At 42.4% G+C, this 18,006-nt stretch overlaps 1 protein-coding gene across 1 annotated transcript in view; it reads right to left on the bottom strand.

The window, feature by feature from the left end:
• The window catches only part of si:ch211-145o7.3 (forkhead box protein N2), a 39,747-nt gene that overhangs the window by 5,737 nt on the left and 16,004 nt on the right, over nt 1-18,006 (bottom strand). The window contains exons 3-4 of the mRNA XM_028802784.2: nt 2,028-2,134; nt 1,853-1,917 (exon numbers count right to left, since the gene is read on the bottom strand). Coding sequence (XP_028658617.1) covers nt 1,853-1,917; nt 2,028-2,134 — 172 coding nt within the window. The remainder of the gene's footprint in view (nt 1-1,852; nt 1,918-2,027; nt 2,135-18,006) is intronic.

Here is an 18,006-nt window from a genome sequence, read left to right as displayed (position 1 = left end):
CCATGCTCATGACTCTTGGAAATCTAGATGAAAAAAAGACTTGGTTGGACAAATTTGTTCATCCCAGTAGTGACTTCCTCAAAATTCTGTATGTCACCAGTTTGGTTCAGTGAAAAGAATCACACAGGTGTCTGTGTCTGGAAACAAAAAGTTATCTTTACAACGTAACAAAACTTAACAGTTTTCACAGAAGGAAGGAGGATCATTCAGAGCGTATAGCTGAATGATCTCCTCATGTGAGGCTGGTTACTTTTAGCCCCAGTACACTCCTCCAGATAGACTTGATGGATGGCAAGGTTTTGGCTTCAGCTACTTGACTCTGTAGTTTGTTGTAGATTTGTGCAAACGCTCGTGTGAACAAGTGCTTTCTTGGTTTTCATTGTGTGTAAATGGAGTCTCTCCTCTCGTGATGCATCAGTTTGTATGATTGACCAGTTAAGGAAGTGTTCAGTAATCGAGGTGACGTAATTAATAAATGGTATGCGGTAAAAGTAACTGATCTTTTATATCAAACTGCAACAGGCCCATATGACCCGAATTGAATTAAGCAGGTTTAAGAATATATTTTACATAAATGGACAGGCATACTTCATTCTGTATGTATCCCATAATAAGTCAATATTTCCACAGCCAATATCCATCCATCCATCCATTTTCCAACCCGCTGAATCCGAACACAGGGTCACGGGGGTCTGCTGGAGCCAATCCCAGCCAACACAGGGCACAAGGCAGGGAACCAATCCCGGGCAGGGTGCCAACCCACCGCAGGACACACACAAACACACCAAGCACACACTAGGGCCAATTTAGAATCGCCAATCCACCTAACCTGCATGTCTTTGGACTGTGGGAGGAAACCCACGCAGACACGGGGAGAACATGCAAACTCCACGCAGGGAGGACCCGGGAAGCAAACCCAGGTCTCCCAACTGCGAGGCAGCAGCGCTACCCACTGCGCCACCGTGCCGCCTCCACAGCCAATATATTTGACTATTTCCTTCTCTTTCAATTGAGTTCCTTGCATCCAACCATCCATTTACTTAACCCACATACTCCAGTGTAGAGTGGTTTTTGATATCCTGGCAAGTTTGCCCACAGTGTGGACACTAACCTTAAACAAAGTGCAAAGAGCAAACATCCATACATATGCATTCAATTTCTGGTTTATCTAACATAAAGATGTTTCGAATGTGAGGAGTATCCATGGAAAAGGAACACGGAGAATATCTAAACTCTACTGCGGCTGCATCGGGAAGTCAATTCAGGCCTCTGCAGGTGGCAGGCAGCAGCTCTACTGTGTCGCCACAATAGCAGTAACCCCCAAAAGTAGCTAACATTTTCTTATATTTTGACCTGTTAATAAACTATATATCAGCCTATTATCCAAAGCTGTCTCTTTCTGCTTGTAATTGTGGTGTTGGGCACTTTTACTGCCATGTTTCTGTTGAGTTTCACATTGTATATTATTCCATATTTACATTTAAATGGGTCTGAACTAGTGCATGTTTTACCAGTGTAAATGCAGCGGGACAAACTCAATTCTCTGTTACCTCTTAAGGGCTCCTTATTTGCACTAGCTAGCTAGGCTAAATGGACGTGAATGGGTTATGCGCCTTCTGTAGGCGAGAGTTCTGCCCCTGCACATACAAGCCACGATTCTTAAAGTGCTGTATAGTCGGCAGCCACTTCATTACTGCTGTGCACCTCATCTCTTCTATAACTCTCGCTGTCCACTTGCCTGTTGTGTTTCTATTGTCTTCTCTACATGTTACTCCTTGTTGTCTCAAGCTTTTTCACTGTTGCTTGCCTCTTTCAGTTTGACATGAACAAGTGACCTGACACAAGCACATACCTTGAAAATCACGACTCTCTGCTTCATAGACTGTCTCAAAAGTCGGGCTGGTTTCAGTGCTGAAACTGTACAAGAACCAAAATGAAGATTGAATATATTACTGTTAAAAAATAAACAATAATAATAATAGAGGTGTAACAACCAGAATGTGCCACCTCAAAATAGCTTTGATTACCTCACTGGAGTGGTGCCCATGCACAAACTGTTGGTTTTATTAAGTGCTTCTATAAGCGCTGGTCTGTATTCTGGATCCACAGTCCATAATGAGCCTTTTCCCATATTCTAAAACACAAAGAAGAAAGAGTGAGACCTTAAAATATCAGACATTGACTGTCCAGAAACACAGCCTGTAAGCACCCAAACAAAATGATACATTTGTATGAATGTTATGCAATTACAGCATCAGGAAGAAAATTCTAAACAATTTGAACATTTAATCTGTAAATTCTGATTTTTAAAAATTATTTGGTGAAATTTGAAAGTTGGCAGTGCAGACCTTGTGTGGCCATATCAAGCTATTTGACTGCCATGTTAATTTCTAGATATGTTATGTTGCCACCCAGCAAAAAAAAATAGTTTAGGCAGGTAATAGGGAAGAAAACACATTAAAACAGATTAATACTTAATATGATTTTCGATAGAAACAAAGAGAACCACTTATCACTGGGGGGTTACAGGGAGCAAAGTTAAAGAAAAACTGCATTAATTTATTAATTTTTCAGAACCCTCTTATTCTAATAGTGAGTCACAGGGGCGTCCATTCCCTACAGGGGCAGCCAGCATTCAGCCAAAAGCTTGACTCAATATGGGTGTAGAGAAGTGGTCTCCTGGCGACAGCTGCTTCATCTCTTTATTGCTGTTAAGTCATTAAACTATAGGGAACATCCTTTTCCTCCCAAACAGCTAAGTAAGACAAAAAGGTCTGCAAATAGAAGTATAGTAAAACAATAAAAATGGCAGAATGTGTGAAACTCACAAATTCATAGCAAACGCCGCCTCTGCACTAGGCTCACTGGCCTAGAGGATAAGGAGTCAGCCTGTGTAGCGGAGGATTGTGTGCTCGCGTCCCATATGGGTCAGAGGATCGCTGTTTAGGTGCAGGCAGTATGGTGTGCTGGGTAAGACATAGGACTTTAAATCAAAAAAGATTCTTGATTCAGTTCCCACCTCTGTAAGCAAGTCACCTCACGCCTGTGCTCCAGTTGTACAAAATGGACATAAACAAATGTAATGTACCCTGATCGTTTCAGTCACCTTTCACAAAGGTGTCGGCCAAATACATAGTAAAAATAATCTCCATCTGTTTTTGTCTGGCTTCAATACAGAGAAATGGCAGGCTGCTGCGCGCTTAGTCAGGAGCTGGCTGGCTGCCGCTCTGCGTCGCTTTTCTAGTTTAGATTCCTAATTTGTCTGATGTGTCTGCTGTATTTCTTTATTGCTCTGGGGCTTCCTATGTCTGCCGTACCTCTTTTGCTGATTTGCACCTGTATTATGGCCTTTGGTCCCCTAGGAACCTGCACTTGGTGAGCAGCGCTATGGAAGAACCAAGGAGTTTGTACTGTTAGATTGTATTTCTCAGGTGGTACAGATAGATTGGCCATCTAGCTCTGCCAAGAGGATTATTTTTTTGACACCCACTGTACACCCGACATACCTGGAAGGGGCCTGTGTCTTAATTGTCTTTTTAAGATTTCTTCCATTTTTTTCCTTACAAGGGTTTTTTTTTCTTGTTTTCAAAGGGAGTCAAGGCTGAGGAGCTGTCAAAAAACAGGGCCTGTTGAAGCCCATCGAGGCATTCCTTGTGTGATGTTTGGGCTATACAAGAAATAAATTGTTTTACCAGGCAGGTTTGTAAAGGATGGATATTGTAGTGTCTTGTTTTATTCTCTCATTGATTTCAGGTTTATAATGTTTGAGTTATATTGATTCTCACAAATTTTCAGTCTTGTTTAAATTTGTAATAGTCTGATCACAAAAAACACAATACCCATCCATTCATTCATTTTCCACAAACTGGAATTACTGCAATTAGAGCAGCACTGGATTAAGGAAGGAATGTCTTAATTGTAGACCACTCAGATATACAGTAATAACCACTATCTGTGCGGTTTTCCTCTCTGTTCTTTGCTTTCTTCCTACAGCCCTAAACCGTGCTGGCAAGGTGAAGGAGTGACATGCCATGCTGGTGTATGGATGAGTATACTGACATGCAGTCCAGAGTTGGCATCTGCCTCCCATACAGTGATGCTAAAATAGGCTCTAGTCTCCTACAACCCTGTATTGAAATATACAACAATAGTCAGGTCTGGTAAAAAGATCATTGGCACCAGTCTTCCCACCTTACAGGACCCGTACGAATCTATATTCATGAAATGGGCTGGGACAATCATCACTGTCCCCTCACATCCAGGCCATAACCTTTTTGAACTTCTCCCATCTACCAGGCGTTACAGATTAAACCAGGGCAAAACAAGTTGATGTAAGAACAGGTTCTTTCAACTGGCCATCAGGCTCACAAATGGCTAATTCGGCTGTCCTTGCTCAGTGTGGGCACCCACCCTCCCTATAGCTCACAATATTCTTACATACTGCATATGGAAGTTATTGTGTAAATACTTTAGTATTTCCTGCACTGTATGCATATGCTTACATTGAATGTCTTATGTGTATCTCAAGTGTGAACTTATTAATTATGTGTATGTCTGTCAAATGACTATACTGGGAGAGTCATCAAAAAACCAGAGTCAACTTCCTTGTACGTGTGCATACTTGGCCAAAAAATCGGATTCTGATATCTAAGTTAATAGTGTATATGACACAAAGCACCTGTCCAGGTCCTTCTATTGTTTATTATCATTCTGGAGGCAGAAGAGAAAAACTGCATAGCATCTTTACAGTTCATGACAAAATAAAGCATTCTTGTTAAACAACTAGTCTTCATAAGCAACTGGAGGTCCAGCGTCTCTGTATGGAGTATTCCGATGTTAAGCAGCACAACCTTTTCACAAACGAGAGGAGACCTTTCAGTCCATCAAGCCCGTTTGCTTGGCTAATAGCTAAGCTGTCCCAGTATCCCATCCAGCTATTTCTTAAAGGTTGTCAAAGTTTCTGCATCAACTACATGTTTGGTTTACTCTTCCTAACATTGACCAGATGCATTTTTTCTTGGAAAAAAGACCAGAAACCCCACAATTTGAGATTGATACCTTGGGGTTCAGCATTGACTCTGGGACTTTTTTTTTTTTTATAACAGGACTACAGACCTCTTATATCTATTGGATCAAAAAAATCGAACACATTATTAAGATGGAACCATAGTCAGACAGCCCATGTATTATCTGCACCAATAGAGGCAGCCAATTTAAACACCACAATCTTAAAATCAAAACCATAAACTTCACAGAGCCTCACTTTATTTCACAAAAAAATAATGAGTCATTGTAGACAAGGCTCAGGTCAATGCAATGTCTGTTTGTTTTATACTAACTTGAATCCTAAGCACAAACCAAATGAAATTATGTACTGTTTTAAATATTAAAGAAAATGAAAATAAGAAAATTATGTACTTTGCCAAGTAATCTAGTATGCTGGGAAGGCAAGGCACAGCAATTGTGGATCATCAAGGCTTCTGTGCTAAATTCTCTGGATGGCCTGGCGGTTCTCTCTTTAACACAATGTGATTACCTCGCCCCTAGGGAAAGTACATCTTTAAGCAGAAGTGTGGTTTAAATCAAGCACTTGGGTGATGCAAATGAAGTTAGAATGAAAAGGGCTTATAAAAATTCTGTACAAATGGTGTGAGTAGGAGTACTCTAAATATGATTCTACTAGATAGATGAAGAGAAATTAGTAAGACATGAAGTAATCAACCAAGAAGCATTTCTCATGCAATGTCTGCCAGAATGTGCTCAGCTAATCCAATGATAACATCTCCCAAATACCAGAAATGCATCTGGCCACGCTGCTTGCATCTCTAATAGTAAGTACTCCATTAGAATTAGACGCCCGAGAGAAAAACACTGATCCTTCATGAACAGACTGTTTACACAGGAAATGGCAGCTTATTCATGAAAGCGATGTGATAACTAGTGCTAAGCTAATGTTTAGGTATAATGTCAGGGTTAGCGCTGCAGATCTGTCTCACTAAAGACACCCATGAGACAAACTCATTCGACAGCGATTACATTTAGTATGCACGCTCGGTTTCTTTTTGCCGGTACTGTCTACTGTATAGGAGACTGCAAGCTCTGTGTGTACCTCCTTGAAGCCACATACACATTTGTACTCTCTGGCCATTAGACAAGCATTAGGTTAACATTTTCTCTAAAATTTGTAAAGCTGCAGTGCCTTCAGAGAGTTTTCAGATCTCTTCACATTTTGTTATGTTGCAGCCTTGTGTTAAAATCAGTAAAATTAATTTTTCCCTCAGAAAAAAAATACCCTAGAACACAGGTGTCGAACTCTGGTCCTCGAGGGCCGCAGTGGCTGCATGTTTTCATTCTAACCATCTTCATTAGTGAGCTGTTTTTACTGCTAATTAACTTCTTTTGCTTTAGTTTTAAGTAACTTGACTCAGGCCCCTTAATTGTCTTTTTCCTTAATTAGTAGCCAAACAAGCCACCATATGACCAGCTCACCTGTGCCCATCACACAATATCTGAAAATAAAGAAAGGTGAAGGTCTCAGTAAGGTTGATCTCTCAGGTCACCAAAACATTATGACGGTGTTCTTAGAAAAAACAGGAAAAAAAATCGACAAATTTGGAAATATCTGCTGTGACAGAAAGAGAGCAGCAACAAGCCATTGAATTAAATAACGAGCTTAATTAAGAGCAAGAATCAGCTTCTCATTAAGAGACTGTTTGGAGTGAAATTGGTTGGAGTTTGAAATCCCAGTTTAGCTGGTCATCTGTTGGCTCGTTTCACGTCTCATTTCTGTTTGGCTGCCATTTAATGAAGAAACAAATCAATTCAGAGGACTGAATCCTTAAAAACAGGGCTATTGAAATGAATGGAAAAGGAGTTAATTAGCAGTGAAAACTGATCACTGATTAGGAAAAGGGTTAGAATGAAAACCTGTAGCCACTGCGGCCCTCCAGGCCTGGAGTTCGACACCCCTGCCCTAGAATAACAAAGCGAAAACAGGATTTTAGGAATTTTTGCTAATCTATTAAAAATAAAAACTGAAAGGACATTGGCACAAGCATTTAGACCCGTTGTGACACTTGAAGTTTGGCTCATGTCCTTCCCAATCTATTCATCATCAGTGTGATGTCTCTACCCCTTGTTTGGAGTCCACTTGTGGTCAGTTCCATAGCCACACGCCTATCTAACAGCTGATATTGTATATGAGAGCAAAACACTTCCTAGAGCTGGCCATCCAGGCAGATGGAGAAACTGGGGGGGAGAGGTAAGAGAGGTGACCAAGAACCTGATGATCACTCTGACTGAGACCCACACAGCCTGCATGGAGATGGGAGAAGGTTTCAGAAGGACAACCACTACTATGCACTAATCTGGGCTTTAACACAGACTGGCTAGATAACCCTTGAAAGCCCACCTGGAGTTTGCAAAAAGGCACCTAAAGGACTCTCAGACTATGAGAAACAAGATTATCTGGTCTGACGAATCCAAGAATGACCTAATTGGCCTCATGTCTAAGCATGTCTGGAGGAAACCAGGCACCGCTCATCACCTGCACAATACCATTCCAATGGCGAAGCATGGTGGTTGTGGGGTTGCTTTTTAACAGCAGGGACTGGGAGAAAAGACAGGGGGGAGGTAAAGCTAAACGGAACAAAGTACAGAGATATCGCTAATGAAAGCCTTCTCCAGAGTACTCTTGACCTCAGGGTGCGCCGTAGGTTCACCTTCTAACAGGACAGTGGCCCTAAGCACAAAGCAAAGACAATACAACAGTAGCTTAGGATCAACCTTGAGAATGTCTTTGAATGACCCAGTTGGAGCCCAGACTTTAGCTCTGGAGAGACCTTAAAATAGCTGTCCACCAATAATCTCCATTCAACTTGACAGAGCTGGAGAGGATATGCAGAGAACAATGGCAGAAAATCCCCAAATTCAGGTGTTCAAAGCTTGTCATGCCTTATACAAGAAGACTCCAGACGTCATCAAAGGTGCTTTAACAAAGTACTGAGCCAAGGATCAGAAAACCTGTGTCACTGTGTTATTTCATTTTTTTAAAAAACATTTTTAAAAATTCCTAAAATTCACTTTTTGCTTTGTCATTCTGGGGTATTGTTTGATGAGGGGGAAGAAAATGAATGTAAATTCTAGCATAAAGGCTGCAACATTTCAAAATGTGTAAATAGTGAGGGGGGGTCTGAATAATTTCTGAAAGCACTGCAAATAAGTGACAAAGCTAGCATATGGGATCATGAAACTAATGGCTGGTTGGCAAGACACTCTGAAAAGCAATAGTGATCAGTGCTGAATAGAAAGAAGTCCTCAAGTTGATCCTTAATGCTGCTGCTCTGGGTGTCATAGGAGATACAATATAAGTTAATAATATCATGCCAAGCAAGTCTATGCTGAGAGTTGAACCTGGCTAGTAAATATACCCCACAGAACCTAAATAGGTGAGACATGTCCATATGCACCACATTAAACTGTGTGAACATGCAAATTCTTCTATTATCCGAGTATAGTCTTAGAGCCATCTTCCTCAATGGCCTCAAATTTAATTTACATATCTCATGTGGTGTTAGGACTACATGCTAGTTCTACAGTCTAGTGTTAATATATGGAAACCCATAACCCCAAGGTTTGAAAGGCTAAAACAAAAGACATGTACACAACACAACTGGCATCGCAGCAGTGGTGAAGAAGGGGACTTGCTGAGGGTCTTGAGGTGAATACGTGTTAAGAACTGAATTGGTTGTTTACAGCCCAGTCCCCGCCGTCACCTTGCCTTTGCTTTGACATGCTTTAGCTAGTGTGGGGAGCCTGTACACACGGACAGATTTCTCCTGAAAGTGAATTCTAAAGCTTAAAGGCTTGTGCGATAGCTCAATGATTATCACTGTTTCCACACACCTCTGGAGTTTCAGGTTACTGTCCGAGTGGAGACTACAGACTCCCCCCATGTCTGAGTCAGCTTTTCTCTTGCTACTCCATCATCCCAAAGACCTCATAACTGCCCAGGATTGTAAATTTTAACTTGGGAGTCTTCTGACATGCTTTTTGGAAGTACAGTATATTCTACAAACTATCCAAGAGTTTTGCTAGACCAGGAGGGCATCTTCTTCATGCAGAGGCCCACCTACAAAATGTTTTTGGCCCTTGTTTCACTCTAGGGTGTACTTCTAAGTAGTTTGGGGTCAAATGTATGAGCTCACTCAGTATTTTGTGCTAACCAGCCTGGGACTGGGCATTTTTGAATCACAGAGGACACTCAGCTACCCAACTACAGTCATGCATACTCAGTCCAGTTTCTACTTGCCATCTTTGAGGTATGGAGATCCAATAACACCCACATTAGTGTAGGGAGGAATGTGGCTACTGCATACAGAAGACTGTTTGTATTGGTTCTGGTTCTACTTGTGTTGTGCTTTCTTCTTAACATTACTACTGCTTTTGATGCTGTTGATCCATCTGATGTGTCTAGCTAGTTTAATTGTACGCTTTTAGCCACATGCTGTAACTTTAGTACCATCTGCAACTTGAGGTGTATCTCTAGATTCTGTGCTAATCTGCTTCTCTTTAGAGCTTATATTGTATGTAATCATTAAGTCACTCTGTCTGCCAGCATGGCCTCCTGTTCCACTGACCTCACTGCTTTCCTTAGTGATATCAGCATTGGGTTGACTGCAAATGTTCTTCAACAAGACTCTACTGTTTGTTTTGGGCTCTCGAGCACAACTTAAAAAAATTCAAGCCTTTGTCGTTAAATATGGTAGCTCATCATTGTGTGTAAAGAGTAATAGATTTATTACCTCATATATAGTTGACTGTATCCTCTCTTCAGCAGTCGTCCTTTAAAAAGCATCAGAGTTAAGCGGTCAACCCCAACTGAGATTTTCATGCAATGACTACCTTTCCACTGTCTTGGCTCAGCTTTACTGGACTCCTGTTAGATGCAACATCACCTCAAAGTGTGCTGTTAAATTCCAAAGCAGTCAGCATCCCCACTCTAGAATACCTATCTGCATTGTTTATTCCATGAAAAATGTGAGAAAACTTCTTGTTGAATTTTTTTGTCAATCTGACCCTCTACTGAGGTTCATTTGTGAGGCTCCACTAGAGGTAGCTGCTGAATGAAGCCTAAACACCCTCCTGTGCATTCTAGAGTTGTTCTCCTGACGTTAACCTTTTGAAATGAGCTTTGCCAGTTTCTTTATAATCATTGGATTCCTCTGATCCTTCCCATAGTGCAGCAGTCACTTTTCTTCATATCAAACTTGTCCTGGTGTCACTACTGCATTCTTGATGTGAATTGCACCATCAAGTCTATCATTTATGTGTGCCAACAGGATAGATTAGAGAGTTATGGAGTAGTACAGTCTCTCCTGGTAGCATCAGGTACAAGTAAGAAGCCAGAAGTGGACAGCACATCACATCTGCACTCTCACTGAGTATGTTTAAAAGTTGACGATACATCTGCTGTGTGTAACTGTGAGATGGGAAGAGCCACGCCAACAAAAAAAGAATGTGTGAGCTCAACACAGGTAGCCTTGTACTAATCATTATGCAAACAAACGATTCCCTTAACATCCGTTTTCAGTGTATTCACTATCTTCCAATTTGATATTTTATATTAGTTACTCTGTAAGTTATAGAAGAATATTTCAGATACAATGAAATCAACCAATTAAGCAACAATATATAAAATGCATTGCCGAATGTGACAATAAGTAATAATTAAATCATATGTGAGCATTTACAATGAAATATGTTTACTTATTAATCTTTTCATTTATTTATTTCATTGGCACTGCATGCAACATGGAATACGCAACAAAACAACATTTTCATTCATCAAAACTTAACGGGTGGGCCCTATTGAGTACTGTCTGATTGGTGAATTGTCTGTGCTAATAGTTGTGATTGTGTGCATCTATGGATGTGCAAGAAAAAACTGCACAACATACGTAGCTAGTTTAATTCGACAAACTCTGAAATCACCATCAGGACTCTGCATCTGAAGTGTCTTTTGTGGATGTCACCCTTGATGAACGAAGACTGATGATTCACCAATCAAAACCTAGTGCTTACTAGAGTCCACCTTCTGAATTTTGACGGGTGAAAATAACAGTTTTCATTTCATTGTGCATTTCATGTTGCATGTGGTGAGACTCAATAAAATAAATAATGAAATAAATAAATATTGCAATCAACGTTTAATTAGTTATTCTCACATATTAGAATATTACAACATTGGAAAATCTTTTGACAAGAACAGGCCATTAAGCCCAACAAAGTTCACCAGTCCTACCCACCTATTTCCTCCAGAATCACAGTCGAGTTTTGAATGTCTCTAGAATTCTGCTGTCTACCACACTACTTGATAACTTATTCTATGGGTCCATAGTCCTCGGTGTGAGGAAAAAGTTCCTAATGTTTGTGTGAAATTTACCCTTAACAAATTTCCAACTGTATCCCCAAGTTCTTGTTGAGGTCATTTTAAGTAAAAGTCTTCTTGTTGTTGTTGTTCTTCTTCTTCTTTCGGCTGCTCCCATTAGGGGTTGCCACAGCGGATCATCTTCTTCCATATCTTTCTGTCCTTTGTATCTTGTTCTGTCACACCCATCACCTGCATGTCCTCTCTCACCACATCCATAAACCTTTTCTTAGGCCTTCCTCTTTTTCTCTTGCCTGGCAGCTCAATCCTTAGCATCCTTCTCCCAATATACCCAGCATCTCTCCTCTGCACATATCCAAACCAACGCAATCTCGCCTCTCTGACTTTGTCTCCCAACCATCCAACTTGAGCTGACCCTCTAATGTACTCATTTCTAATCCTGTCCATCCTCGTCACACCCAGTGCAAATCTTAACATCTTTAACTCTGCCACCTCCAGCTCTGTCTCCTGCTTTCTGGTCAGTGCCACCGTCTCCAACCCATATAACATAATTCCTTTCCAAATTCTAAACACTTCAGTCATGTCTCCTCTTAATCTTGATTTGCTTAAACTGATACTAATGGCAGGTTATTCACTTCCTCACAACTGAAAACATTAGAAAAATGCAAGATAAGAGCATTTGCCAATTCACTGACTGTTCTTTTACTATTAAAATACTAAATGCATGCCACTATACAGTATATAGGGAATATGAATTGACCTATTAATGCATTCATTGCAAATACAACTATTTACTGAAGATGCTTAATCCAAATTAAGGGTCACATAGAGCTTAAACTACACCAAAGTAGTAGGGAACAAAACAAAAAACTAATAAATAAATACTACAGAAGATAAAGGCCCACTGCTCCTGCTGCCCCAGACACTTCAGCCCTCCGTACACTCATCTGACTTGCAAATCAAACAGAATGTGTGCCACCGCTTGTAATGGGATTCATAAAGGGAAAAGGCAGGGGATCAGAAATGCATTGCTGTTGGTTAATATTTGCAGAACAATTCATTATTCTGCCATTCTAGTTTTATTAATAATAGGAGAAAGGGGGACAATATGAGCTGGTAAAAATGAAAGTTCAAGCTTTCTATGACATGAAGCAAAAGGCAGCCAGCTAGCCTCAGCATGTGCTTCCTTCTATAAGAGGTTTACGTGCTAATCAGATGTAGGTCTGCACTTCCAAAAAAATAAGAAAGCCAGAGGAAGAAAAATCTCTTTTCACAGTGGACTAGGGTACCATTATTCAAAGCAAAATTGAAAACTCTCAGGCAACACCCAGAGAGAGGGGGGAAAGTAGTGCATTAATCTTTACATGGGGTGCAGGAATGGTGATGAAGGATCTGCTGAACCCACAACTGCATAGATTATGGGAGAACAGGTGAGCAGCTTGTATAGTGGAAGACCAAGCTACCTTACAGCGTGGAGAGGGCGATCACCAGTCTTAAGAGCTACATGCAGGTTTTCATCAGTGTTTTTCCAGTTCCTTCTTGTTACAAACCTTCAAAAATGTAGTATAAAAGCAATAAGGTACACTTCATTAAACATTCTTCCTTAGTAACTGAGCAAAATATTGTGAAACCCACTTAATCCAGTTCTAGGTCATGGGGACCAGAGCCTACTCCAGAAGCATAGGGTGCAAGGCTGGAAACAGCCCTGGTCAGGTTGCCAGTCCACCATACCAATACTTACATTAACACTGGGCTAATCTGCAACTGCCAATTAAAGAACCTTATCAAAAAATAATTAAATAAAGCTTTTTCATCACAAATGGAAACAGACAAAGATGCTCAAATGGCGATTAGCTCCATTTACAGAACTATGTGTAGCTTTACCCTTTCATGGTATTGCAAGACACCATAGCCTAACTTACAGGGCCAGAGGCAAGGCAGGAGCCAACCGTGAATAGAACAGCAGGCCATCACAGGACACACTTGTAGTTTTTAGTTAGACATTTGAACAGTGTGGACTTACTTGACCAGTGTTTTTGGGGAAAAAAAACACACACACACGTTACTGATCACAAGTTTTAGAACACTTCAGTTTTTCCAGGTTTTTTTTTTTTCAAATGTAATCAGTTGAAATTAAATGAATGGCCTAAAATGGTGAAAAGGTAAACAGTAAACTGCTAGAGGTTTAAATCTAAAGTTTAAATTGTCAAAAACTGAAAAAAGGAAATTTCAAAATATTACAAATGGGCCTTCTTTAGAGAACAACTAATATGTTACAACCTACAGATGTTCTGCAGCTATTCAAGACAATTAAGCCTTGCAAGTTGAGGCAAACAATTTGCACGGGTGTCCCAACTTCTGGTGATTATTTAAAAACCCCTCAGTCTGTCTTAAAGCAGAGTTGGAACAGACTGTGGTACTACACCATATGAAGTATTACAAATGAAATAAGACAGATCATTGTTACCTTTAGAAGTGTCAGCCTTTCATTTAGAGAAATAAATCAAAGTATCAGTGAGTACAGTGTCCTAGACAATCTAAAAGCAATTGGAAACTGGAAGAAACTCTAATAAGAAGAGATCTGGCAGACTCAAAGTCAGTCAGAAGACAACCTTTCAGGGTCACCGGCTTGAGTGGTAGACCCCTCACAGCACAACAGTGGTTGACAAAAGCAAGCCTCAGTGTCTACTGTGAAGAGGAGACTTTGTCCAGTCTGGAGTAGTCCACAGCCAGTATCTCAAGGCACTGTTTTGTCATTTAAGGCAGTGGTTCCCAATCTGAGGTCAACAAGGATATGTTACTGGGTTCTCAGCAAAATGGGGAAAAAATCATATGATTTTATTATTTAAAGAGTTATAAATAATAATGCATTTTTCTCATTCTTCTTGTATAATAATATTATTGTTACTTTGTTAGTGTGCTTGCCAATTACATCTATTAATAAATGCGTTTTTCAAATGGTACACGAAGGCTACCGTAGACGTACACACATTGCATCGTGGAGTTAAAGCAGTTAACAGTAAGCTAGACATAGGGCGTCAAATGCTAAAACATACATAATGATGGCCCGTTTCTTTTAAAAAGGAAACATTCTGCAGAAATTCCATCCTGGAGCTCTGCTTTAAATTCATCAGATGAGTCATATTCTAAAGCAAAAGTCTAGAAAGTATGAAGCTTCACACACAGAGTTCAGATTTGTGCTGGCTAAGAAAAAAGACAGACCGTGAACAATCTACATTTTAATGTAATTATGGTAAATTAATGCACACAATCTTAAAGTTACACAAGTATAAAAAACAATAGCATTACAGACTCTAAGGCAACATCCACACTACTACGTTTTCACGTTTTTATCTAAAAATGGCTTGAGAGGTTCCGGCTAGATATAGTCGGTCTCACCTTGATGCACAGCGTGGACTCTGGAACCAATCTCCTTGAGAGGGGCTGGACTCTCTACCACTCTGGAGCTGCCCCCGGTGAGAGGTGCCGAGCGGGTGTGGGCATACTTATTGCCCCCCGACTTGGAGCCTGTTCATTGGGGTTTACCCCGGTGGACGAGAGGGTAGCCTCCCTTCGTCTTCGGGTGGGGGGACGGGTCCTAACTGTTGTTTGCATGTATGCGCCGAACAGCAGTCTGGAGTACTCACCCTTTTTGGAGTCTCTGGAGTGGGTGCTAGAGGGCACACCTGCTGGGGACTCCCTCGTTCTGCTGGGAGACTTCAATGCTCACGTGGGCAATGACAGTGAGACCTGGAAGGGCGTGATTGGGAGGAATGGACCCCCTGATCTGAACATGAGTGGTGTTTTGTTATTGGACTTCTGTGCTCGTCACGGATTGTCCATAACGAACACCATGTTCAGGCATAGGGGTGTCCATATGTGCACCTGGCACCAGGACACCCTAAGCCTCAGTTCGATGATCGACTTCGTGGTCTTGTCATCGGACTTCCGGCCACATGTCCTGGACACTCGGGCAAAGGGAGGGGCAGAGCTGTCAATTGATCACCACCTGGTGGTGAGTTGGCTTCGATGGTGGGGGAGGATGCCAGTCAGGCCTGGTAGGCCCAAACATATTGTGAGGGTCTGCTGGGAATGTCTGGCAGAGTCCCCTGTCAGAAGTAGCTTAAACTCCCACTTCCGGCAGAACTTCGACCACGTCCCGAGGGAGGTGGGGGACATTGAGCCAGAATGGGCTATGTTCCGTGCCTCTATTGTTGATGCGGCTGACCGGAGCTGTGGCCGTAAGGTGGTCGGTGCCTGTCGTGGCGGCAATCCCCGAACCCGTTGGTGGACACCGGCGGTGAGGGATGCCATCAAGCTGAAGAAAGAGTCCTACAGGACCCTTTTGTCCTGTGGGGCTCCAGAGGCAGCTAACAGGTACCGGCAGGCCAAGTGGAATGTGACTTCGGTGGTTGCCGAGGCAAAAACTTGGGCATAGGAGGAGTTCGGGGAGGCCATGGAGAACGACTTCTGTACGGCTTTGAGGAGATTCTGGTCCACCATCCGGCGTCTCAGGAAGGGGAAGCAGTGCAGTGTCAACACTGTATATGGTGGGGATGGTGTGCTGCTGACCTCGACTCGGGACGTTGTGGGTCGGTGGGGGGAGTACTTCGAAGACCTCCTCAATCCCACTATCATGTCTTCCAATGAGGAAGCAGAGCTTGGGGACTCGGAGGTGGGCTCCCCCATCTCTGGGACTGAGGTCACCGAGGTGATCAAAAAACTTCTTGGTGGCAGGGCCCCAGGGGTGGATGAGATATGCCCGGAGTTCTTCAAGGCTCTGGATGTTGTAGGGCTGTCTTGGTTGACACGCCTCTGCAACATTGCATGGACATCGGGGACAGTGCATCTGGATTGGCAGACCGGGGTGGTGGTCCCCCTCTTTCAGAAGGAGGACTGGAGGGTGTGTTCTAACTACAGAAGGATCACACTCCTCAGCCTCCCTGGAAAAGTCTATTCAGGGGTCCTGGAGAGGAGGGTCCATCAGACAGTCAAACCTTGGATTCAGGAGGAACAGTGTGGTTTTCGTCCTAGTCATGGAACAGTGGACCAGCTCTACACCCTTAGCAGAGTCCTGGAGGGTGCATGGGAGTTTGCCCAACCAGTCTACATGTGTTTTGTGGACTTGGAAAAGGCATTCGACCGTGTCCCTCGGGGAATCCTGTGGGGGGTGCTCCAGGAGTGTGGGGTACCAGATCCCCTGATAAGGGCTGTTCTGTCCCTGTACAACCGGTGTCAGAGCTTGGCCCGCACTGCTGGCAGTAAGTCGAACCCGTTTCCGGTGAGAGTTGGACTCTGCCAGGGCTGCCCTTTGTCACCGATTCTGTTCATAACTTTTATGGACAGAATTTCTAGGTGCAGCCAGGGCGTTGAGGGGGTCCAGTTTGGTGGGCTCAGGATTGGGTCACTGCTTTTTGCAGATGATGATGTCCTGTTTGCTTCGTCAGGCCGTGATCTTCAGCTCTCTCTGGATCGGTTCACAGCCGAGTGTGAAGCGGCTGGGATGGGAATCAGCACCTCCAAATCCGAGACCATGGTCCTCAGCCAGAAAAGGGTGGAGTGCCCTCTCAGGATTGGGAGTGAGATCCTGCCCCAAGTGGAGGAGTTCAAGTACCTTGGGGTCTTGTTCACGAGTGAGGGAAGAATAGAGCGGGAGATCGACAGACAGATTGGTGTGGCGTCTGCAGTGAGGCGGGCTCTGCATCGGTCTGTCGTGGTGAAAAAGGAGCTGAGCCAAAAGGCAAAGCTCTCAATTTACCAGTCAATCTATGTTCCTACCCTCACATATGGTCATGAGCTATGGGTAGTGACCGAAAGAACGAGATTATGAATACAAGCTGCTGAAATGAGTTTCCTCCGCAGGGTGTCTGGGTTTTCCCTTAAAGATAGGGTGAGAAGGTTGGCTGGGAAGAGGGAAGTCTGGGCATCTCTGCTCAAGCTGCTGCCCCCGCGACCATGGGATAAGCGGAAGAAAATGGATGGATCTAAAAATGTCATTTTTTAACAAAAATGGTCTCCATCCTATAGTATTTTTATGAAATTATCTCCATCCACAATAAAACAACCAAAAACACATATGACATAGACATTCTCCTGCACTATGCATACTCAAAGGGATGGTAACATCAACGGTTACAGAATTATCTGGGAAATTATTTGTCTTTTGTGCATGCATGCAGCTTTCCAACTGTACAAAATACAATTTAGATGCATGCAGGCAAGCAACACAACAAGTGCCATGGAAAGCAACTCTTCTATATCTGCTGTGTTTGAATTTGGCTTTCTTCTATGAATGGTGACCAATCAGGGAATGTGACATTGTAATGGGCAGGATCCAATCAGGGAAGGTCTACATAATAGGCACGAACCAATTACACCATGATTACAGTACGTGATTTCAAAACTCTCTACATTTTCATCCATTAACACTGAAACACTGAGCTGGTGTTTTCAGAAGTATATGGATCTGGGGAGCGTTTTCAGTGGTTGAAAACACTGTGGTAGTGGGAACAAAAGGTGAAAATATTAATATCTGCATTTTTAAACAAAAGCATAGTAAGTGTGGACATAGCCTACATTAAATCCCTCCACCATGAACTGGATAAACAGGTTAAAAA

Source organism: Erpetoichthys calabaricus, chromosome 1 (assembly GCF_900747795.2).
Source record: "Erpetoichthys calabaricus chromosome 1, fErpCal1.3, whole genome shotgun sequence".
Classification (NCBI taxonomy): Eukaryota; Metazoa; Chordata; class Cladistia; order Polypteriformes; family Polypteridae; genus Erpetoichthys; species Erpetoichthys calabaricus.
This window is presented reverse-complemented; position numbering and strand designations above follow the sequence as displayed.